Source organism: Ochlerotatus camptorhynchus, unplaced genomic scaffold, assembly GCF_037179485.1.
Source record: "Ochlerotatus camptorhynchus isolate MF236.1 unplaced genomic scaffold, CSIRO-AGI_Acam_v1.1 ptg000066l, whole genome shotgun sequence".
Lineage (NCBI taxonomy): Eukaryota > Metazoa > Arthropoda > Insecta > Diptera > Culicidae > Ochlerotatus > Ochlerotatus camptorhynchus.
In genome coordinates, this window is record NW_027040556.1 from 614,933 (window position 1) to 640,148 (window position 25,216).

General features: G+C 41.2%; 2 protein-coding genes and 1 non-coding gene across 5 annotated transcripts in view; 2 read left to right on the forward strand and 1 right to left on the reverse strand.

The window, feature by feature from the left end:
• The window catches only part of LOC135697078 (mpv17-like protein), a 398,788-nt gene extending 384,963 nt beyond the window's left edge, over positions 1–13,825 (forward strand). For all 3 annotated transcript variants that reach the window (XM_065216673.1, XM_065216674.1, XM_065216675.1), the window contains 2 exons: positions 13,065–13,256; positions 13,321–13,825. In XM_065216673.1, the coding sequence (XP_065072745.1) occupies positions 13,105–13,256; positions 13,321–13,738 (570 nt within the window). In that variant the 5' untranslated portion in view covers positions 13,065–13,104 and the 3' untranslated portion in view covers positions 13,739–13,825. The remainder of the gene's footprint in view (positions 1–13,064; positions 13,257–13,320) is intronic.
• Positions 12,443–12,515, reverse strand: TRNAK-CUU (transfer RNA lysine (anticodon CUU)). The gene has a single exon. It is a non-coding gene; the product is annotated as a tRNA-Lys (tRNA).
• A 410-nt stretch (positions 13,826–14,235) lies between the features above and the next one.
• Positions 14,236–15,089, forward strand: LOC135697052 (uncharacterized). The gene is made up of 2 exons (XM_065216638.1): positions 14,236–14,765; positions 14,817–15,089. Exons 1-2 carry the CDS (start codon positions 14,691–14,693, stop codon positions 15,087–15,089), a joined length of 348 nt encoding a protein of 115 aa, XP_065072710.1. The 5' UTR covers positions 14,236–14,690.
• Positions 15,090–25,216: the final 10,127 nt, after the last annotated feature.

A 25,216-nucleotide genomic window follows, 5' to 3' on the forward strand; every position in this document is an offset into this window, starting at 1 on the left:
TTATATTTTGGCCGGATCTAGCCAGCTGCCACTACTCTAAGGAGGTACTAGAATGGTATGCTGCAGACAATGTTAATTTCGTCGCCAAAGAGATTAATCCTCCGAATTGCCCTGAGTTCAGACCGATCGAAAAATATTGGGCAATTGTCAAGTGAAAACTTCCAGGATGCCGTAAAGAAGTGACAAATGCACAACAAATGCGTTTAAAGTGGAATAAGTTCGCCGGTACAGTGTCACCAGCGACTGTGCAGATCATGATGGCATCGATCACAAGTAAAGTGTGACAGTTCGTTCGAAACGGTGAAATGTAATAACTTGTTATATATCGTTTAAAAGCTAAATAAATAACCTTTTGTTTGACGTTTTGATCAACCGTGTATGTTGTTTAATTCTTGAGTTATGATCACTTGAATGCGTCCAAATTTACTTTGAATCGGGCTTTAAAAATATCCACCCATTCACATGAGTTTTCATATGAATTTGAATAAATACACGGCGAACGACTCGATATAACATACAACAAGCTAACAACAAACCTCTACACTAGCAACACGTCATAAAAACCAGTGTTACTACGATGAAAATATAATCTTAGTTCAAAATACATAAAAATACTTCCGATACTTACGAGGGATTTAAAAATATGACCGGACTTGGCATCATGCCATTACGCGCGATCGACGTTGGATTGGTACAGAGACAATAACGTTGTTTTTGTACCAAAAGCCGCCAACCCCCCAAATTCACCAGAGATTCGTCCGGTGGAAATATTTTGGGCCATAATGAAGGCCAATGTTCGAAAATCGTTCAAGGTGTTTAAGAACGAGCTGGAGTTGAAGAAAGAATGGATGAAAGTGACCAAAAAGGTCGGCTCCACCATTGCACAAAATGTAATGAGGGATCTTAAGGGAAAGGTGCGGGCCTTCAGCGATGGAAAGGAAATTGAATAAAGTAATTATGCCGAAACATAATCCATATGTATTAGTTCATTCCCTGAAAGTTTCAAGAAGATGCGACTTAAAATAAATTTTTGGCGAACACTTTTGTCTGGTGCATTTTTTTCGAGTACAGGCCTTATTAACTGATTTAAAATCGCACCATAGTGAAATGTAAAATTTGAATGCTCCGATATTTTTTTCCAAAATTATCTGTGGGCAACCCTAGGTCTGTGGGAGTGTCAATCAGCCCCCGATCCCCTATTGTTAATCAAGCTGGTCATTATTGTTGGAGGAGTCATATTCAATCCAAATTAGTACATTCTTCTACATTTTGATGTCGTTGGATGTGATGACGGATTTACAGCTTCCCCAGATTTTATCATCAAGGCCAGGTTAGCGAAGATAATTGTATCACTCCTACTTTGATTCAACGACAGCGCGTCGTTGGCAACCTGAGCACATTCCGTGTGCCGCTCGACACCGACCGAAACAAAACCAATTAATTAATCCGAATGATGCCATTATGGTTCACGAGAACATGCACACACACCTAAATGGCAAAAGTTTACCAACTTCCCAGCTCTCCAGCTCCAGTGCATAGGGACGGCCGAATTGGCAAATAGAGCAGGCATCAGCTCTAGCAAACAATTTACAGCAAACGAGCAAAATTGGTATGCACGTTTCGTCCGACGGTGAGTGTAGTGTGCGGTACAACACGGCCGACTCTTGGCAGTTAAATTCACAGCATTCCTCACCCGCCTCGCCGTCCTTTTCCGGCGAGAACGAAGCGCATTCACACCGAAACTCGATTTCAGACACGTCCAGCACTGAATTAATGTAATTTAGCATTTGTAGATTTTGCACTTTATTGCCTTTCTTCTCGTTCCAGATCTGCTGACCAAACTTGGCCCCGGTCAGAGCCAGCCAGTTTGGTGGCGGCCGGCAGCTGCTGTTCAGAGTGTTTCCTTCTCTGGAGTCGGTCTCGACCCGTTCTGACCATTACTTTTGCCATGCGGTCGTAAAATTCATTCTGGCCTCTCTTGCTGGTGTTCGACTTCGAAGCTTGCCGGCCGAGAGGGATCCATAGTTCGAGGTGTGAGGAAAGGCAAAAGTATCATTCAAGTAAAACACTTCAGAACAATTTAGTGTGCTCAAAATGTACATGCCCTGGAGGTGAGGAGTTACCGAAGAGCTGAACGGAAAAGACTCTTTCAAGGAAAGGCAGGTATATTATATAGGGGTTGGTCGGATGGTTTTACGGCTCTGCTGGTTGGAGTTGGAAGGTACTGTTGAATGGAGGTGCTATGATTTGCGAACTGCTTTGAATGTAAATTTCGATGTTCCAGCACATCGAGGGGTTTAGTAGACTTTCCTGAATTTCTGTCCGAAGATTTGATTTTGATTCCGGCTCCAAAGTCGCTCCCTCGCACAGTGCACTAAAACAGAAAAATCTTCCGAAAAGTACTTGCTCAGCGGTGTCGGGATTAAAGTAGCAAAAGTTGAACCATTTTGCAAGACTCTTAAGGTGGTTGTACAGCGCCACCCACCCATACCAGTATACCACCATCGTCCTCCTCCTGCCACCGACCGACCATGTGGAATTTCTTCCGGCTTATGACCGAACGAAATGGATGCTGCTGTGTGTGCCAGTTGGAAGTGCTCAAATTTATTTCACTCTCGCTCGAAACGGCCATCAGCAACTGTAAAAACGCCCCTCATTAAAATGCAGAAAATATGATTAATCATCGTTTTTATTTCGAGCACGCGAACCGGAGCAGCTCCGTATCGCAGTCGCAAGCTGCTGATGACTCCGCTCCCCGGTTGTGACTGAAACCGAACATAGAAGCATCCGTCCGGACGCGGAACATAGGAATGCATAATGCCAGTGGAAATAATCTCCGGTCTAAAACGCTCCGGACGACCTATCCCGAGGGCCCGGCACAGAGCGGCAAGGCAGGGAGTGCAGCGCTTTTACTCATTCGCATTCGCTACGTGCGGCCAGAGATGAACGATGAAGTTGAATATTTGTGCGAATAGTTTTCGGCCGGGCCGGGATGCATTTAATTTTGTGGATGCTTTTTGCATTGCTAATAAATACTGCTTTAATTTATGCTCGGTCCGGGCTGGCTCGGGCAGTTTTTCATGGGTAAATTTCCGTGCAGCGGAATGTTTAACTTTGGGCTAGTTTTTTAGGCCATGGCAGATTTGTTTTTTTTTTAGTTTTACTAATTTAGCAAAAGTTTCGTGACTTCCAAAGAAATCTGCATCCAACTACAGTCAACAATCCCGAACTGGTTATTGTGGTGAATTTCCATCCAATAAGGGAGAGTTGACTGTATAATTAGGCATAATAATTCGAATGCATACTAAACTGAATCCCATAAAATATTCCGAAATTTGCTACACTTTCGAGAGAGGCAAGAGCGAGTCACCCCGGGGAAGCGTATTTGCCCACCGCGCCAGTAGAATAAATTGAATTTACAATCAACATTAGCATAATGATAATAACAATCTCGCATTCGTCCGCTAATCACAACTAATTATATTTGAACAAACATGGGGCGGAAGCGAACGCGTGAGCGTCTCCTCTTCCCTATCTACCCATCGTCGTCGTCGTCGTCGTCGTCGTCGCCGGGGCTTGATTTCAAATTTTCTAGTCTCGAAATTTCGTGCTTCCAGTTCGAGCCTAATATAAACAACAACGGCCGAACTATATGTTATGGTTTCCTTCCATCCCCAGTATCTACAGCATACAAATACCCACCGATGCGATGACCAAGCGATAGTGATAATAGCTTTTGAAATTCGTTTTTATTTACTTTGGCGGCCCGATGAGCGATGGATGGAGTGAGTTGGTCCGCTTCATCGCGCACGTTCGGCTGGCTGGCTGGCTGTCATATGTACGTGAGAAAAGCCCCGCGCGGACATGCTAAAATATGGTTATCTTTTTACTGCTACCCCTATTAGCGAATCAAATGGAGCATATTGCCGCACCGGAGGCCGCCATTGTTGTTGATGCCATTCAGTGTGGCCACTTGGAAACGAGGTCGTCTGGTTGTAAAAAAAAAATGTGAATTGCGGCGTTTGTTAAGCAGGATTTGGTGCATTGAGGAACTTAAATCATGTACTCTTGTTGATAAATGAGTTGTTGTTCAACTGTTGGCTTATAGAAATGGTACAAAACAGTTAGAATTAAATTGAAATGAAAACAACAATGAAAACAACCGTCTTCCTCATGATAGAGACCTTCTTGCGGCAGCGAAAAATCGGTTTTCAAGGCCTCCGAATAATTACCAACCAACGATCCAATTTCAAAGGGGTGAAATATTAAACCCCTACCCGGCGAGTGATGTTTTCCCGCGCCCAGCTCAAGCGCACCCGCCCAACAGGTTGACTCAGCTGCATTGTGCGAGGCGTGTTCTTGCAAGCATTCGGGTTTTCTGCGGAATTGACGCACCACTTGGAGGAAGACAACATTATCGTGGATCCCGACGAACGCCAGGAATTGCCGACTTCTCCGCGTGAGAGGGAGGTAATTAGTTTTAATAATTTAAATTTGTCAACCGATAGATTTTCTATAGTAAAAACGACAGACTTGCCTGAAGTCAATAATAGCAAGAGAAAGTGCGGTAGCAAAGATTTTATAATTTATTGCCAACATTTTAACAGGATGAAGAGCGCGATAAAGGTCAATGCAATTTATAAACAGGTAGCCGCTTCTAGTTATCCTATCATTTTAGGCACCGAAACAAGTTGGGATGCCAGCTTAAATAGTAGAGAAGTTTTTGGAGATCGCTTTAATGTGTTTAGGGATGATCGTAACAAAACGTTATCCAACAAAAATTCTGGTGGAGGTGTATTAATCGCAGTGTGTACCGACTATGAATCGGAAAAGATTGAATCAAACAAGTGTAAGGAGTTTGATCATGTTTGGGTCAAATGTTTTATTGGAAATCAAATTCACATCTTTGCGACAGTGTATTTTCATCCTGAAAGTGCCAAAAAAGAATCATATGAATTGTTTTTTAGTATTGCTGATACTATTATTTCTAAATGTGAGCCTAAAGCAAATGTTCATATTTACGGTGACTTTAATCAACGAGCAGCAAATTTTGTTGTTGACGACGAAAATGAATCTGTTTGTTGGAGACAACGAAACGCTCCATTCGTTATTTGACAAAAGCGCAGAGATTGGACTTTATCAAGTCAATCATGTCAGAAATCATAAAAATTGTTATTTAGATTTATTATTTACGAATATGACCGATGATTTCTGCGTGATTGAGGCTCCTGCACCTCTATGGAAAAATGAAATATTTCATACTGCAATCGAATTCTCCGTATTTATACACGATAACACCACAATGTTGGATGGCGATTTGTTGGAAACCTATTTTGACTTAAGACATGCAAACTATGAGCTTATCAAAAACAATTTAAATTCTATTGACTGGCAAAGTTTTATTAGAAATTCGAGCCCAAAGCAGGCTGTAGATATGTTCTATGAAATTGTATACGATATATTAGAGACGACAGTACCGAAAAAGCTAAGGAAAAAATCAAAGAAATCTAAAACTCCAGCATGATACAATAGACAACATTAAATCGGACCCAAAATCATTTTTTAACTTTGTTAGAGACAAACAGAAGTCAAATAATTATCCTTCGAAAATTTACCTAGACAACAAAACAGGAAAAATGACTAGCGAGATCAGTAACTTATTTGCTGAGTTTTTTCAGGATATTTACACAAGTCATGATGACCAAGACCGGGATTACCAGTATTTCTCATACCTTCCTGAGCCAATAAGATATATTGTAGTTAATAATGTTACCCTCAACGAAATCTTACATTCTCTAAATACATTGGATGCATCAAAGGGTGCAGGACCAGATGGATTGCCACCAGTATTCTTGAAATCAGTATCGCAGGAGATAGTAAAGCCAGGCTGTTCAACTCTTCTCTCGAATCCGGTTTTCTACCAATTTGGAAGGAATCATATTTGATTCCAATTTTCAAAAGTGGAAAAAATCAGACGCAAAAAATTACCGTGGAATTGCTATATTGTCCTGCATTCCTAAACTCTTTGAATCTATAATAAATCAAAGTGTTTTTGCACAAGTTAAACATTTAATTACAGACAAACAGCATGGTTTTGTTAAAGGACGTTCAACGACTACTAATCTGTTGAATTTTGTAACATGTTCTATTGACGCAATGGATAAGGGACATTATGTATACTGACTTCAGTAAAGGGTTTGATAAAGTTGATATCCCTCTTTTGCTATTCAAATTATCTAAGTTAGGTTTTAGTCAACATTTATTAAAGTGGATTCAGTCATACTTGACCGGTAGGACACAAAGAGTTAGATTTGAAGGAGATTTGTCGTCAGTAGTCAATGTAACATCTGGTGTGCCACAAGGTTACCATCATGGACCATTACTGTTTATTCTATTTGTCAATGCTGTAGAGCACATATTGAATATTCTGAATGTATCAATATATGCAGACGACATGAAACTTTTCCTGGAAATTCGTCAAACGTCTGATCTTGTAGTATTTCAACAAGAAATTGATAACTTTTACACTTGGTGCTCAAAAAAATTAATAAAGCTTAATGTGAAGAAATTTAATTCCATTTCATGTACAAGAAAGAAAATTATTAGACAAGAACATATAACAATAGGACAAAAGAGAGTTGAAATGTGCAATCAAGCTAGAGTAGGTGTTATACTAGATTCAAAATTAAGCTTTGTTGAACATTATAAAAAACATTATCTACAAGGCAAGCAACATGCTAGGGTTTATTAAAAGGTTTAGCTTTCATTTCAAATGAATATTTCTGTCTAAGATGACTTCTAAATTTATCCACCTTTCCAAACGTACCGTTGGTTTTGATAAAGAGTCACAAATTGTTGAGATATTGTTTAAAATCTAATACTGCTTCTTGATTCTAAATTCGTTCAACCAGTTTCAATTCCGTCCTAACGCATTGAGCGGCGCCGGTGGTGTAGTGGTAAGCGTGATTACCTCTCACCCCAGCAGGCCTGGGTTCAATCCCAGTCGGCGCCGCCGGGATGTTCTGAGGCATAACATCTTTGATCACGCCTTCCTTCGGATGGGAAGTAAAGCCGTTGGTCCCCGGTTCATGAGTTGATGGGTCGATAGGTAGTAGGGTCCAGGTGTGGGAGCTGCCTTCCTGGCATGTCGGTAGCATTGGTGCTCAGCACGGAAAACAAGATCGACGGAAAAAAAAAACAAACCTAACGCATTGAAACGCCATTAGATTTTCTTCGTCCGACGGATAAACGTAGAAAAAGGGGATTCGCTAGGAGCGCTTATTTTGTTTTGAGAACAATGAGCATAAATATTCATACAATGCGCTCTAACAGGATTTATGTTGTAGCTAATGAACTAACGCATCGAAACAAGCCTATTATTGATTTGTGCACGGTGAAATCATTGATATTATTGGTCTTTTCTGATGGATAGAACGGAAATAGGCGATTACGACGAAGCAGCGCTCCACCCTATTGTGCGTAGGAGTGAAAAATTTCGCGGAGGTATAGCTGGGAGTCATTGATGAAAAAGATTATGATTGGTGTTTACATTCCATGTTTAGTGTTCAAGATGGCGATGAATGAAAAACATGAGCGCGAGCGGATTTTGTACGGACGCAATGCAAATCCTGACTTGTCAATATGGTAACGGTAGAAACGTTTGACGGTAGAGAGGAAACCGAGAAAAACATTGGACGTGCTAATCCCTGTCATGGACCGAAAGGTGAAGAGGATACTGAAGAAAACCTCGAATCTTTTTTTTTTTTATTATAGTCACTTTAACACTCTTGGGTCATTCGTGACTTGTCCGGGGGTGAGATTTGAACTCGTGACTTTGGCGTGAGAGGTAAAGATGTTAACCACTACGCCGGGGTCGCCCCCAACCCCGAATCTCTCTGTTCGAACGGTGGCTCATAAAATGTCCAAAAATCAAAACAGCTTTTGGGGCTTAAGTCGTATAAAGTAAAAACATTTCCAAATCGCAACGACAAACAGAATTTAACAGCAAAATCACGTGCTCGACAATTGTAGCAGCTTACAGGGCTGCTCAACTGTACTCAGAGCAAATAGTTTCACAGCGAGTAAATTTGAGCAACTCATAATTACTTAAAATTGATCAAAGTAGTCTCGCTTTTTTCAACAAATACAAACCTCCAATGAAAAATCCATACAGACGTCATCTACCTACCCGACATTTAATTTATTTGAGATAAAATTTGCATTTTGCAGGAATGAAACCGATAATTACCATGCATCAGAACCCTAGTCTTAACCACTTCAAACAAGATAACAACGAATAGAAGATTAGGAATCACATATATGAAGACTAACTAACTGATTTTTTCCATGTTTCAAGATCATCCTCGCTGGACAAAGCCGAGTCTTGTCACTATCAACAAGGCATAGTAACAAGGACTAAGACGTGTTCCTTGGATTACTGAAAAAGTTTTAAGTAGTCAGGACTAGGAATCGGTGGTAGATCTTACATCCCGTAACGTACCACGTACCCACGTTACGGGGCTTGATGTTGATTAACTCAGAGTTACTTGAAATTAACTATGATTTTACTCATTATCATGATCGATTACGTAGATTCCGCGAAAGTTTATAGAAATTTAGTCTAGAAAGAATAGCTGCTGAATCAATGTGATGTGCAATTAGATCATTAATGAAGGAGATCATTGCACCTTCACGACGCTCTTTAAGTGTTTGGATGTTTATAAGCATGCACCAGGCCTCGTAGGACGGAAGAGAGAATACCGTCCAGCCTAATTTTTTGAGTGCATATAACAAGAATTGATTCTGAACCGACTAAATTCTTGCTTCATGTATACTCGAAAAATCGAATAAACTTTACAGAGCCAAATCATCTTTTGCGTTACACATTATTGATGTCTTAAATCTAAAGTTAAAATCTAAAGTTAAAGGAATTGAACCGAGTACTCGCGGTCGTCTCGAGGCTAGTGGAGATTTACAGCTTCAAGGATGGGAAGAGGGAAAAGTTTGAAATATGATTTACGATACAAATATTTTATTATTCCCAAAACATGAACTTATTCCTATTCACCTTGATATCAGTAGTGTAATTCTTCTATTATTACAAAACAAACATTAAAAAAACCACACACACACACACACACACACACACACACACACACACACACACACACACACACACACACACACACACACACACACACACACACACACACACACACACACACACACACACACACACACACACACACACACACACACACACACACACACACACACACACACACACACACACACACACAAACACACACACACACACACACACACACATATACATACACACACACACACACACACACACACACACACACACACACACAAACACACACACACACACACACACACACACACACACACACACACACACACACACACACACAAAATACAAACTAAACACAGGTTAAATTCAAGAAAACATATATGAGTTTCATAGACTCCAGATCGCGTCTACTCAAAATATCCCGAACTGGAACATTTGGTTGTCTACCTCGAGCCCGGAGGGAATCGTATAGCTCAGATCTGACTCCGCGATGCTCAGCACAAGACCAAATAATGTGATCTGTGTCCTGGCAACCTTGTCCACATTCACAGAGATTGCTGTCCCCCAGCCCAACACGGATCAAGTGAGCGTTTAACGAATAGTGATTTGACATGAGGCGAAACATCACAGGAATGAAGTCTCGACCCACCTCCAACCATTACGATGCAATGAAAAGTCCACTAAACACAGTAAAAAATAATTTTTATATCACATCAAAGTGGATGCACTTCAACCGTGTCCAAAATATGGTGTAATAATTACTTGCCATAAAGGACAAAATTATCATTACTACAGTGCATTAACTGACATTACGCTGCTTTTGCTGCATTTGTTTATTTTGTGGCCATAAAAATTTCATGAGATTTCCGATATGATTGAAGTCGGACATCCTCTTGGATGTAATATTAAAATTTATTTTTTGCTGTGAAGGTATTGCACTACAATATAAAATATAATCGAAGAAATGATCTTAAACACGCAGTGAGCATTAAATTGTCATGGGATACGTTTGGTAATGATCATTAATGAGAATTTCTACTACTTTTTTGTTAAGATAATTTGACATAAACCAAGGGGTAAGTCACTCAGCACACTGTGCCGAAATTAGATTTGGCACAGCTTGGGCACATTCATCGCACATCTTCGGCACAATCTCGCAGGCATTGGATTGTTGTAAATAAAATGGGAGCACTGCTGGACAACTGTCAAACAAATTGGTATTACAGGTTAGTTTGTTTTAGTGTTGACCGTATTGCTAGAAGATCGCAAAAATGTGTAACATTGGCATAGCAACAGCATTATCAAAACATAGTTTTTGGGAACGGCGGTTTGCATACAGGATCGACAAATTAATTTATTGCTCTAGCTGTTGAACCACGAGGTTTCTAATGTATGTTCATTTCAATGGCGCACTCCTTTACCTAACTCACATTGATGGATGAGGGAATTTGAGGTATGTCCTAAATTTAAAAGGAAAGCGAGTGCGCGTTTGACTTGCTCATATACTGTCTGCGGCTGTGGAATTTTTCTAGCAAATTTAAAAAAAAACGTAGATCCAACCATATTTGAATAAAAATAAAACCTCTAGCTTTAAAAATAAAAATCTGATGACCGGCCACGAAGCTAACATAATATTTTGGTGAATGTTCGAAAAATAGAGACCCATTTTCCAATACGAAGATCTCTGAGCATCTTTGCACTTCTGGAAAGACACCTAAGACATCTACATTTAGAAAGTTGCTTGAAATTCAACAAAGTTCCCAAAACCTCCAAGAAGTTCGTGGAGCTTTTGTAAGTAAGATCTCTGGCAAACTGCAACGAAGTTCACTAAACTGAAGCGAGAATTCCTGAACTTCTTAGAAGTTAATTGAACTATTTTTAGATCTTCTACAAAATTCCCTGAACATTGTCGAAATTCCTTACACTTATATGAAGTTTAACGCAGCTCCTCAAAAAGCTACGAAATATGCAAAACTTCTATAAAGTTTGCCGCACTTCTACGTTTCGCGATTATTTTCCGCGAAGTTCCACGAACGAAATTTCTTGAATTCCACTACTATTCCAAGTCCATGAGGCTTCAAAAAAGTTCCCTGAAATTATATAGAGTATCCAGCCCAATAGCTGAATGAGCTTCCCTGAAATAAAATAATGTTCCCTTAACTTCTACGAATTTTCCACTTCTACGCAGTTTTTAGAACTTATCCAAGTTGCTTTTTTCTACGAATTTTTCTGAAGATCTATGAAGTTCCCAGAATGTTCAATTAATTTCCCTCAATTTCTGCGATGTTGCCTGAATTTCTTAGAAGTCCTTGAAGTTTTACGAAGTTCCCAAAATTAAAGAAAAATCCCGGGGCTAATGGTAAATTTGTAGAGCCTGAAGACGTCTTATTATGCGATCGATTAAATATCAATATCATATAATTTCTCAAAAGAAGAAAAGTAGTCAACATTAAGGACTTTAAAAAAAATTGTTTGTGGTACAACTTTATTAATCGCTGTTAAATAGTTACATCGAACTTGACAGGCTGGTGAGTCAAAAGAAAACACCAAAAATTCTGGGGTGTTGCCTAGATAATTCTGGAGGGGTCTCGAACCATCATAAGAACCTTTCTCTGCCCCAAAAACCCCTGCATACAAATTTTCACGGCGATCGGTTCAGTAGTTTCGGAGTCTATAACGGTCAGACAGACAGACAGAAATTCAACATTGAACATTGTTTGTGTTTAAAACGTAAAAATCTGATAAAAATTGTTTTTCGCGGATTTGGTCAACATTTTAGACTGTTTCACTTTAACGACTTCGGAAGAGTTTTTTTTTTTTTTTTTTTCCTTTGGTTTGTTTTTTCCGTCGATCTTGTTTTCCGTGCTGAGCACCAATGCTACCGACGTGCCAGGAAGGCAGCTCCCACACCTGGACCCTACCCTATCGACCCATCAACTCATGAACCGGGGACCAACGGCTTTACTTCCCATCCGAAGGAAGGCGTGATCAGAGATGTTATGCCTCAGAACATCCCAGCGGCGCCGATTACATCTCACCCCAGGCCTGCTGGGGTGAGATGTAATCACGCTTACCACTACACCACCGGCGCCGTTACTTCGGAAGAGTTGTCAAACAAATTAAAACAAACAACTTTGTCGAAACAAGTTTTTTGCTAGGATGCTTCTGGAAAAAGTTAGTTGTAGCGCCATCTGACCGACATGATATAGAACTAAACTAATTATGCCAAAAGAAAGTCCTTATCTGCCCGAACAATTTTGCATAAGACACCAAACCTCTAGGACGCATGGCACTACACGATGTATGTTTAACAAAAGTAGACTCATCCTCCAAGAAAAAAATCCTCGCCCAACGTGGGGCTCGAACCCACGACCCTGAGATTAAGAGTCTCATGCTCTACCGACTGAGCTAGCCGGGCACTTACTATCTGGCCATCATCATTTATTTTTCAAACCCATACCTTCCCTTTCAACCACATGCTCAACCCAACCGACACGGGCGAGCACGTGAACATTATCACGCTTTGTTTACATTCGCTCTTCCGTCGTGTCTACGTTAAAGACGCGCACCGCATGAATCAACAACAAGATGTGGAGAAGCACCACCATCCACATCACTATGAATGTGATGCTGTTTGATAGGAATCCTGCCGCTGGCTGTTCGTTCGTTCGTCACAGACGAAGGATCGGACGAACATGTGATGTATACGCGAGCGAGAGGAAAGATGTCGCGATAATCTGACTGTAAAAATTGTTTCGAATGACGTCAAGGCTGGCTGCCCGGATTGATCCATGACACATAAGCGAATGAACTTTCAAAATCACGATTGATTGCAGTTAGGGCGTGGGACGCATTAGCAATCAAAATCCTAGCAATCATGTCACAATCGAGGTCTTCAATCAAAACAATAGCACATCGTTAGCTGTCATTCTAACCTTATTTTTGTTTTTTATCTGTTTCGTTTCAGAATTCACTTCCTTCTGGTACATCAATTATCCCGAGCAAACATGTGGTGGAGATTCATTGTTGACGTTACCAATGAGTACAAAATTCTCCGAGGAATGCTCTCTTATTCGGCCCTCTGGCCGCTGGGAAGCCTTCTGCAGCAAACGATCGAGGGTAAGCGCTGGAACACCTACGACTGGCAGCGATGTTTGAGGTTAGTTGATGTAAATAGACAAGGTTGAATGTGCTGATGTTTTGTTTTCGCTATCCACCCACAGATACAGTTTATATGGAACGTTCGTGTCGGCTCCCATGCTGTACTCCTGGATGCGCATTGCCAACATCATGTGGCCTCGGACGGACTTCCGGTCGTCGCTTGCCAAAGCCTTCACCGAACAGGTGGCCTACGATCCGTTTGCCATCGTGTTCTTCTTCTACGGAATGAGCATCCTGGAGCGCAAGAAGCAGAACCAGGCCGCCGAAGAGGTCATCAACAAATTCTGGGACACCTACAAGGTGGGTTTCTTCTACTGGCCGATGGTGCAGACGGTAAACTTTTCAATTGTTCGGCCGAAGAATCAAATCGTCTTTGCCGGGTTCTTCAGCTTGATTTGGACCACCTTCCTGGCGTATGTGAAAACTCACGGTAGTCCACAGCCGGAATCCAGCCGAATGCTGGTTGCCTCCAACAACTAGAACCCGAAACGGTAGTACTGCAATAGTTTTATATTTCGAATCGCCGTCGAATTAGAATGTCAAATTTATTTATTTTAATCTAGAATGTTTTCAAAAGCAAACCGGCTGGCTGAGACTGCATTTTCATTTCGAAAGAACTGCTTAAAACCCCATTTGTGAATGCAACCGTCTCCAACTTTACTGACTGAATGGGAATGGCTCGAGTCGACTCGTCGAGTAATCCACGATTAAATTTCTTTGCTATGAATTTCTTAATTACATTCGTTCACGAAATGCTCATTTCCCTTTATTGCCTTGGCGCTTCCATAACTGCAGGCAACGGATACCATACAGTGCAGTAGTTTAGAGTGTATACAGTAGGACTGTTATTTTTTTTCTGACTGCTTTCGTATTATGCATAATAGTTCTCCTCGAACTCAACAGCCAAGGCACACACGAACCCCACATAATAATGTGTGCGGCTGTCTGTCTCGAGGCAAATTGAGAAAATTGTTCCCGTCCTTCCCAGCAAACGATTTTAGCAGCTTTTTTTTACCGTCCACATCCCCTCGCAGGTCACATATAGCGAAAAGTTGATTCTATAATAGCTCCGCCGCCGTCACTTAAACCTCGAATTTTAAACATTCCGGTTGCGTTTTATGGCCGCCATTAAATGGGAGGGAAAAACTTTTTAGATTGGTCGTTATCCGATAGGTATTATCGTTCTCGATGGCAGGAAAAAGTACCATGGGACACGAGAGGACCGCTTTCGCTTTCGCTTTTGACTACATAAACTATCAAATTTGCCCGGAGCGAAGCGGTATTATTTCCCATTTGGATGGGGCAATTCCAGCAAATGATGGGAAATTTCAAACCGATTACAGTATATTTTCGAATCAATATAAAAACAAAGTAATTCGCTTCGGTAAGCTCTTAGTATAACGGGGTTTGGTCGAATCAATAGAGCGTAGAAATGAGACACTCGGGATCGATGCTACTCATCGGATTGGCGCTGCTTTCCGTGATCCAAGCCGCCTTCGCTCATACGGTAAGTTTTCGATATTCAGTCTCATGATTTTTAAATTCCCAAAAATCCCAGCTCCGCCGAGAGCGACGCCAGTCGAGTCCGGCTGTGATGCCGCAGGACGGCGGAGGAACCGATGATCGTGCCGCCATTCCTGGGCTCAGTGAAATTCAGACGGCCATCGACATAGCGCAATTTCTGATCAACGTGGGACAACAGGTGCTTCCGGCTATATTGCAAAGTTTGACACCTCCACCAAACGGTGCCGGTGGGAGTCGGATGATGGACGAAACGCACCTGATTGAAGCATTTCGGCAGCGGATGGCTGACGGTAATCGTGGGATGTGAATTCTATGGGGTCAATAAAGCAAACTCATTTGACATTAGTACCTATCTTTTAATAAATTGCATCGAAAATCGGCAATTTGCTCAATTAGAACAGAAGATACATACATGAAGAAATCGTTCCAGTCTATGGAAATACGATTTGCATAATAAAACAATATAATTCGTAGTTTTGGTGCAAGGCATAACAACCAGATGTAAAATAGAGTTGAAAATTGGAAATACGTCATGTGAAAGGAAACGTTTTTGATGATTTGAAATGAAAATTCCTTTTTCGTGTTTATCGAGTAGTTTGTGAACTTTTCTCTCTATATGTGGCAAAATATAGTTTGTTTACATTTTGGCTCTTCCGCCCCTTTTCAAATGTTCGTCTAGATATGTACTCGATCGCAAAAACCTTTTTCTCTACAGGGTGATTAAGAGTGATTTCCACCGATTTCACATCTATCAAATTTTCAATGGGTAGAATTAATATATGTTCATGTATTTTTGTTTTACAGTATGTACAAATGTCAGCTTGTATTGATAAGGACTGTTCATTAATGAAAGTAGACACCTGTTTCTCAAAAGAAAATATTTATATTCGAACAAAATCATAAATTGACTTTACGATTTCACGTGAGTTTGAATGTTTACTTCTCATTTCTGAAGAACGCTCAGACTATTCTCTTGGCGACCACTTTTGCATCATGTGTTTTTGAGGTTAAACCCTTCACATTCAGTGACAGTGCCAGTGCCTTGTACAAATCACACGTCCTCAGAGTCCAATGGAATTTGCTGCGTAACCCCCGAAATTTTTGGAGCTTTGTCAACAGCAAAAGGAAAGATTCGAGTGTACCGTCGAACATGCTACTCGATGAGAAAGAGTCCACTTCTCGTGCGAAGCGTGTGAGATGTTTGCTAAACACTTTGCATCTGTCTTCGATAAAAATACGACAAGTGACGTTGAAGCTGAATCTGCTGCGTCTGATACGCCTAGTGACTTAGTGAAACTGAGCACATTAGAAGTAACTCGTGATATGGTACTTTCTCCTGGTCCAGATGGAATTCCGGCAGTGGTGTTCTGCCGTTGCTCAGCTGCCTTAGCAGAACCTTTAGCAGCCATATTTAATGCATCCTTTGAGCAAGGAAAATTCCCATCATTGTGGAAGCAGTCGTATATGTTTCTTGTTTTCAAAGCTGCCAATAAACAGGATATTAAGAACTATCGAGGCCTTTTGGCAGCGTTTGAGATAATCTTGAGCGAATTTGTCCTGAATCGCTCGAAGAACTACATTTCAACAGACCAGCATGGATTTTGAATTTCACCAGTACATGCATCACCGCGATGCATTATGGGGCGGCTCCATACAAAGTGGTGGCCAAAAATATTTTATTGGTTTTTCCGCACTTTTTGATGGTATTATAGTAAGTTAAGCATAAAATTAGTCATATTTATGTATTTTCATCGCATCCGGAAGGTGTAACTAGTATTAAACCCAGTAATGAGCTACTTATTCCTGAACAATAAATAAACTTGAAAGTTTGTTTTTAATTTTAGGGACAGTTCAAATGCAAATCAAAACTAGAATAAGGTTGCTGTGCATAAGATTAAATAGGAAAGGTGGAGGTGGAAACCCCCCCCCCCCCCTCCTAGCCAAGACCTGACCCCTCCCCCATTTTTTTTTATATATGTGATATAAGAGTATTGTTTTACCAATCAGGTATTTTGATGAAAAATTATTTGTCTATCGAACCTCCCCTCTACTGAAAATATTTTTTCCGTCCAAATCTCGCCTTTAGCATCATAAGGGCGTATCTGCATTGATCGATTTTCTCTTTCGTTAATAACTTGGCCAAACCGAAACCGATCGACGCAATTTTTGGACTGTGGCAAGATGTTATGATCAGTGCTGCGATTTGTCATTTTCATTGAGAAAACTTCAGTGGATATAGACAAAATTCATTTCAGCAGCAACACTGATAGAACTGAAAATCAAAATTTCCTTTGTCAAAATCTCACTCTTTTCTTTGTCAGTGACAAAGATTCCCTTGGTGAAAAAACTGTGAATTTGCGCATTCTGTGTCACATTATTGTTCTCCAGGCTGATAATGATGATGATTCGTATTCACTTTGATAGTAACTGTAACTGTTTTGCTAAATTAATTTGATTTCGATAGTAATTCAGCAAATGAAAAAACTGCACATCGTCGTCACTGATAGTAATATCACTGACAATTGATATTGATTGCTACTGATGGTGACTCTTTGCTGAAATGAGTGACCAGGGTTGTTTTGTTATTATCAGTTTTTAGTGTCTAAATTTTGCAGCACTGGTTATGATCCTTTTCCGTCAGTAAAAAAATCACGTCGATCGGCTTCGATTTGGTCAAGTTATTAACAAAAGAGAAAATCGATGAAGACAAATCGATCAATGCAGTTATGCCGTTATGATACTCAAGGCGAGAAATAAATCATTAAAGCTAGTCGAAAGGATTATTTTTTTTACTATGTTTCCATTATTTTTACTGAACACATATCAACATCGTTAACTAAGTTGAACTACATTTTTTATACTGCAGGGATGAATATACTACAAAATAAAACATAATCTTCTTTGACTAATTGTCATAATAAAATTTATTTAATAACTTTCTCTTAAAACTAAATTAAATTCACAAGCAATTCTACTCATTTTCTACATTTTCATCAAGACCAAAATCATCATCCAGTTGTTTTTTTTTTATAATTACTTTATTTGTACAGGCTCAATCGAATAAACTTTACAGAGCCGATTTATCCTTTGCGTTATACATAGTTACTGTCTTAAATTTAAAGTTAAAGGAACTGGACCGAGTACTCGCGGTTGTCTCGAGGTTAGTGGAGATTTACAATTTTTTGGATGGGAAAAGGGAAGAAGGAGGTTTGAAATGTGGTTTACGATACAACTATTTAATTAATCCTAAAGCATGAAATTATTTCTATTCATCTTGAAAACAAACATTGAAAAAAAAACCCACACGTACAAAATACAAACTAAGCACAAGGTTAATCAAACTTACAATCTAAGGTTAATATCCTTAAAGTAAACATATATGAGTTTCATAAACTCCAGATCGCGCCTAGCCAAAATATCCCGAACTGGAACATTAGGTTGTCTACCTCGAGCCCGAAGGGAATCATAAAAATGTGATCTGACTCCACGATACTCCGCACAAGACCAAAGGATGTGATCAGCGTCCTGGTAACCTTGTCCACATTCACAGAAATTGCTGTCTCCCAACCCCACACGGAACAAGTGAGCGTTTAGACAATAGTGATTGGACATGAGACGAGACATCACGCGTATGAAGTCTCGACTCAAGTCCAAAGTTTGAACCATGCAAACTTCGACACCTTAGGGATAATTGAATGTAGCCATCGTCCCAAGCTCCCTTCACTCCATTGATGTTGCCAGCTAACGAGCGACTGCTGACGATAAATAGAAAAAAAAAATTCACTATAGGCGATCTGTCGATCATAAATGTCGCCTTCCATAGCGCCCACCTTCGCAAGTGAATCCGCCTTCTCATTGCCCAAAATTGAGCAATGCGAAGGGACCCACGCGAAGGTGATGATGAAAGAGCGCACGGATAAAGTACTAAGCAGTTCTCGTATTTTCAAGAGAAAATACGAGAAGTGCTTTACCGGCCTAATGGAACGGATAGCCTCGACAGAACTGAGACTATCCGTAAAAATAAAGTAGTGGTCTGGAAGAAGTGAAGCAATAGTTTCCAAAGTGTAGTGAATTGCTGCCAGTTCAGCCACATACACAGAACAAGGAGCTTCAAGTTTTCGAGAGGCGCTATAAAATTCATTAAATACACCAAAACCAGCGGACTCCTCTATTAGATATCCATCTGTGAAAAACGTTCTTGCAGAATCAACATGGCCAAACTTTGCAGCGTATAATGACGGAGCAATCATAGGACGATGATGCTCTGGAATTCCGCGGATTTCCTGTGTCATAGATAAATCAAAATTCACTGAATTGCCGAAATCGGAGAAGATTACACGATTGGGAATATTTCTTGAAGGGCTGACATCCTGTGTTAAATATAGGTAGTACAAAGTCATAAAACATGTTTGAGGATTTAGCTCCAGAAGCTTCTCAAAATTTTCGATCACCAGTGGGTTCATTACTTCGCAACGGGTGAGGAGCCTAAGAGATAACTCTGAAAACCGGACGGATAGTGGCAACATGCCCGCCAGCACTTCGAGACTCATAGTATGAGTCGAGTGCATGCATCCTAACGCGATACGAAGACAACGATACTGGATCCGTTCCAGCTTGATGATGTGCGTTTTAGCTGCCGACTGGAAGCAAAAACTACCGTACTCTAAAACCGATAAAATCGTTGTCCGGTACAACGTCAGAAGATCTTGTGGATGGGCTCCCCACCACGTTCCGGTAATTGATCGAAGGAAATTGATCCTTAGTTGGCATTTTCGTCTCAGATACTCAATGTGGGATCTCCAGGTGCATTTGGAATCGAACCAGACCCCGAGATATTTAAAAGACATGGAATGAGTGATCGGTTTACCCAAAAGTTGAAGCTTCGGTTGTGCTGGGCTATGCTTCCTAGAAAAAACGACCAACTCAGTTTTCTCCGTGGAGAATTCGATACCTAGCTGAATAGCCCAAGTAGACAAATTGTCCAAGGTATCCTGTAAGGGTCCTTGCAGGTCAACCTCTTTTGGCCCTGTGATAGACACTACGCCGTCATCTGCAAGTTGTCTCAACGTGCAATTGTCACTAAGACAGACATCAATTTCTCTAACGTAGAAATTGTACAAAAGGGGGCTTAAACATGAGCCTTGGGGGAGACCCATGTAGCTAAATCGCTTAGCTTTCCATGAGAAAAGCTCATATGTTTTTCTGACAGCAAATTGTACAAAAAATTATTCATTAATGGAGACAATCCACAAGCGTGGAGTTTCTCTGAAAGAACTTCAACGGATACTGAATCAAAAGCCCCCTTGATATCCAAGAACACAGAAGCCATTTGCTCTTTCTTAGCAAAAGCTAACTGAATTTCCGAGGAAAGCAACGCGAGACAGTCGTTCGTTCCCTTACCCCTACGGAAACCAAATTGAGTATCTGAAAGAAGGTGGTTCGTCTCAACCCATTTGTCGAGGCGAAAAAGGATCATTTTCTCCATCAATTTCCGAATACACGACAGCATCGCGATGGGCCGATACGAATTGTGATCCGACGCGGGTTTATCAGGCTTTTTAATGGCTATCACCCTCACTCGTCTCCAATCGTCGGGAACAATATTGAGCTCCAAGAACTGATTGTACAAGTTCAACATGCGCCTCTTAGCGACGTCTGGGAGGTTTTTCAGCAAGTTGAACTTGATTCTATCAGATCCCGGGGCAGAATTGCCACACGAAAAGAGAGCGAGTGAAAGTTCGACCATTGAAAAAGGGTGACTGATTTCGTCTACCGAATTCGCGGTTTCGCGAGGAATCAACTGCGGCGGCACGGAATCCGGACACACTTTTCGCGCGAATTTAAGAATCCATTGATCCGAGCATTCCTCGCTTTCGTTGTTAGTAGACCGGTTACGCATTCTTCGCGCCGTACTCCAAAGCGTATTCATAGACGTTTCGCGCGACAATCCGTCTACAAACTGCCGCCAGTAACCCCGTTTTTTGGCCTTGATGAGGCTCTTGAGTTCGCGTTCAAGAGATGTGTATGCGTCGAAATGCTCGCGTGTTCCGCGTTTCCGAAAAAGTTTAAACGCGTCGGACTTTTTACGGTAAACCTCCGTGCATTGTTGATCCCACCAGAGCGATGGTGTTTTCTTACGAATAGACGATCGCGGCACCGGTCGTGTTTGAGCTTGAAGTGCGCTGTCGACGATGAGATTAGAGAGGAAATTATATTCCTCCAACGGCGGAAGCTCTTCCACTGACGATGCTGTATCGTCTATCGCGGATTGGAACTTAGTCCAATCGATGTTACGGGTTAGATCATACGCGACGTTAACGGATTCTGACGAGTTGAACCCACTGGCAATCGAAATTTTGATCGGCAGATGATCACTACCGTGCGGATCCTGGATTACATGCCAAGTGCAATCCAACGATAGTGAATTGGAGCAAAAGGTGAGGTCTAATCTGCTACCATTCGAGGATGGACCAGCCATACGTGTTACTTCTCCATTGTTAAGGATTGTCATGTTGAAGTTGTCGCAGAGATCATAAATCAAAGTAGAACGGTTATCATCGTACAGCTCCCCCCAGCCTGTACCGTGGGAGTTGAAATCTCCCATGATCAACCATGGAGCGGGAAGTACCGCACATATGTCGAAAAGTTGTTTGCGATTAACAGAGACTCTAGGAGCAATATATACAGAAGCAATACAAAGGCTCTTACCTTTAATGGTAGCCTGACATGCGACAACTTCAATACCGGGGAATTCGGGAAGATTCACTCTATAGAAGGAATGGCACTTTTTGATCCCCAAAAGTACCCCTCCTCCACGTGAATCCTCACGATCCAATCGAATAATGTTAAAATCAAAAAAAGGGAGATCAATTTCTGAAGAGAGCCATGTTTCACAGAGGGCAAATGCATCGCAATTATTGTTATGGACTAAATACTTGAACGAATCTAATTTCGGAATAAGACTTCGACAATTCCACTGTAGAACAGTGATCAAATCCCCGACCTCGTTTGGAAAATTATCCATCGAAGGAGATGATAGCTGCAAGAAGGGGCCATTTTGAAGTCAATTGCTTCAAGAAGGATTTCACAGTCGGAAGCAATGTGAGGACAATGCTTTTCAGAGGATCAGAAATGTTGAGGTATTTGAGAATACCGTCCACAATGTCATCAAATGAGAACAGCCCAGATGAAGAAGGGGTTTCTGTTCTTAAAATTGGGGCATCAGGGGTTTTGGATGTCCCCGGAAGAGGTGGAAAATCCTGGGTATAGTCAGTTCTGCGGAATCCAGGAGGAGTAGAAGTCTCCTTTTTTCCACCACTCCTTGATTTGGGCAAGCTGATTTGGGGTTCTTGATCTGCAACTTTCCGCGAACGGATGCGTTTTCGTTTCCGGGCAGAACCTTCCGGAAAACTGAAAGAAACTCCCTCCTCAGCCAAGTCAGAGCCAGACTCGTCATCTGACAAAAGAGCGAAGGGATTTGTTTCGTTGGTCGATGGCTTGGCTGTCTTAAGCATTTCTGCAAAAGACCGCCTGGAACGTTCTTTAAGAGAGCGCTCTATTTTTTCCCCGCGTTGTTTGTACACCGGGCACGACGAGAGAGCATGAGGAGGAGTTCCATTGCAGTACACGCATTTTGGTGCAGTAGCTGCGCAGGCGCCATCCTCATGCTTCTCCCCGCATGTGGAGCAGCGTGCCTTGTTGCCGCAGTGGGAGGCCGTATGTCCCAACCGCTTACAATTCTGGCAGTTCATGACCCGAGGTACAAACAACCGCACAGGAAGACGAAGTTTTCCCAGCTCGATGTATTGAGGAAGGGCAGATCCAGAAAAGGTCACCCGAAACGAGTATGTGGGGGTAAAACTCTTTTTACCCTCGCTGAGCGATACTGACTTCATTCTATGAACGGCCAGTATCTTTACCGGAGGAAGCAAGGGGTTCTTGAATCGGCCAACCGCTTGCTTCTCCAGTATCTCGGGGTTCAGGCTCGCCTCAGTGACCACGCCTTCGATCTCCACATCAGAGGCTGGAATGTACACCCTATATTCCAGTGTGAAAAACTGGGAAACAGCAATTTCATTAGCCTGTTTCAGGTTAGCGACGGTCACACGAAGTTTGTTGTGCCTAACCTTCGTTATTTCGGTCACGGCAGAGAATCGCTTTGTCAGATCATCAGATATCTGAACAACATTCAAGGGTTTGTTTTTGGGCTGAAAATAGACAACCCATGGGCCAGTCGAGTCATTCGGGTAGGCCCGCAATCTGGAGTTTTTCTCAGCCTGCCCATTGACAGACTTAGACGACGAACCAGGGATGACATCATCATTTTTCTTAGATTAATGGTCATCCATGTCGTCTTCTGACAAAACATCCATTTTGTTCAACTAGTGGGAGCGCAAAACGCTCTCCCACTGAACGCACAGACACAATACACAGAAAACACTACAAACACAGAAATACAAAATGAAAATTTAACTAATGGGGGAGGAAAAGAAACAAGAAAAAAACAAAAACTTATCTGATAATCCTATACTACTACCACCGAGCGTTATATGTGTAGGCGTTTACACAGATGGCTGGAAGAGACGCGCTGCGTGGATGACCTTCGTTGTGGTGCACTTGATCGAGGCTCGGTACTCAGCGCACACAGGCGCACGATGATTGATGAACGATGTAGATGTAGAAACGGGTGCTCACACTCGATGATGATGATACGTAAGTGGGTATGCGTGAGCGCGTATGCGTGACCACGCAACGATGATGCCCAAATTGGTTTGCGAATTACCAATAGAACGGATTAATCGTTCCGAAAATGACACTTTCTACTTTAAAAAAAACTCACTTTTCGATCAATTTACCGGGAACTATGCCAGGAGTCACTTAGTGAGAAAAAACTGATAATTTATATCAAGCGAATACCGAGAAAACTTCCAAAACAACGGAGCGCGAAACAAGTCGACCGTACTTCTAGCTAAGACGCAGTGGTATGCATCCAGTTGTTCAACATCATCCATTAATGCATCTAGTGCATTGCCTTCAGTGTTTATATTTTCAGAGCTGTCAAGATCTTCGAATACTAAAAGTGATTTTACAACATCTGGATATTCAAGTGATACCTGCTTTCGGATTCTATTACCTAGATTTATTGAACTTATCAAAGGATCAGATGAGTTCATAGCTCGAATAAAGACGTCATGTAGATTATCAACTCGTGACCTTTTCCTAGCATGATGGGTACGACATTTTTTTAGTAGTTTATGTTGGCACTCTGCTGCTTCCTCAGCTAGGTGAATGGATTATTATGCTTCCAGCGTGAGCGAGTACTTTATGCACTGTTGCTGGAATTTTATACCAATCATACAAATTAAGATACCGCCGATATGTTTCCTTACAATAGTCATCCATTTTTTTTAGGATTGATCGGGTCTTGGCAATTGATTACTATTAAAATATTACGAAATCTAATAATAAGCTCTTCGTCGATATCCAAAACTTTGGAAAGTAATTCAGGAGTTGAAAATGCTTTTTGACACACATTTCCTGTTGTACTGGTCCCAGCTCCGCCTGCCCTGGGTTGATCAACTCGTACTCCGAACGCTTCGTACATTTTTTGAGTAACGAGTTTTTTTCCGTTCAAGATATTTGGCCTTTAAATCCTTCATGATCTTCCACGTTTTAATTTCCATCCTATAGGAAATATGTAATAAACACTCAAAAAATCGCATCCAAGCGTGCAGTGGAGATATGCCGTAATGCAGAGCATCTTCGTTTGAATCGTATCCTGCTTCAAACTTCTGTAAAGTATAAAAAAAACCATTGTTATTTTTATGGCCCTTAAAATTTGAAAAAAAAAATATTACCTCTATATCACTCATTGCATTCGGAGTAGCTCCATAGAGGTAACTCTAAGACCACTGGGTCCCGAAGAAAATCATTATTATTTTTGGCTCACTCAGTACCAGAACAACGGTCCCAAGCAGTCCCAAGCTATTTCAACACCCCTGCATGTTATGCATGAATCCACACACCCCTGATGTTATCTGTCAAACTTTCATAGCGAATCAAAACAAACATAGTGTAGTAATAGAATTTCAACTAGAATAGGGTACATTAATCGTTTGCTTGGGACCAATAGGCTACTAAAGTGGTGAGCCAATTTAAAATCGTTAGTTTCGTATTGATTGTTGGTAGCTCCACAAATTGGACAGTTGGACATGGAAGAAGTATCAGTTACATAATTAAGAACTTTGCCGTCGATCATACTCATAACGAAAATAAAATCAACCAAAACATATTCACCATTCGATAATTGGATTTTTACTGGAACAAGCTGACTTATTTGATTTTAAATATATCTCTTGGTGTTAAGCACCATCTCTTTTGACTCTTTGATAAATTCCAGCATAATTGGCCTACAGAACCGAATGCTTTGGGGTG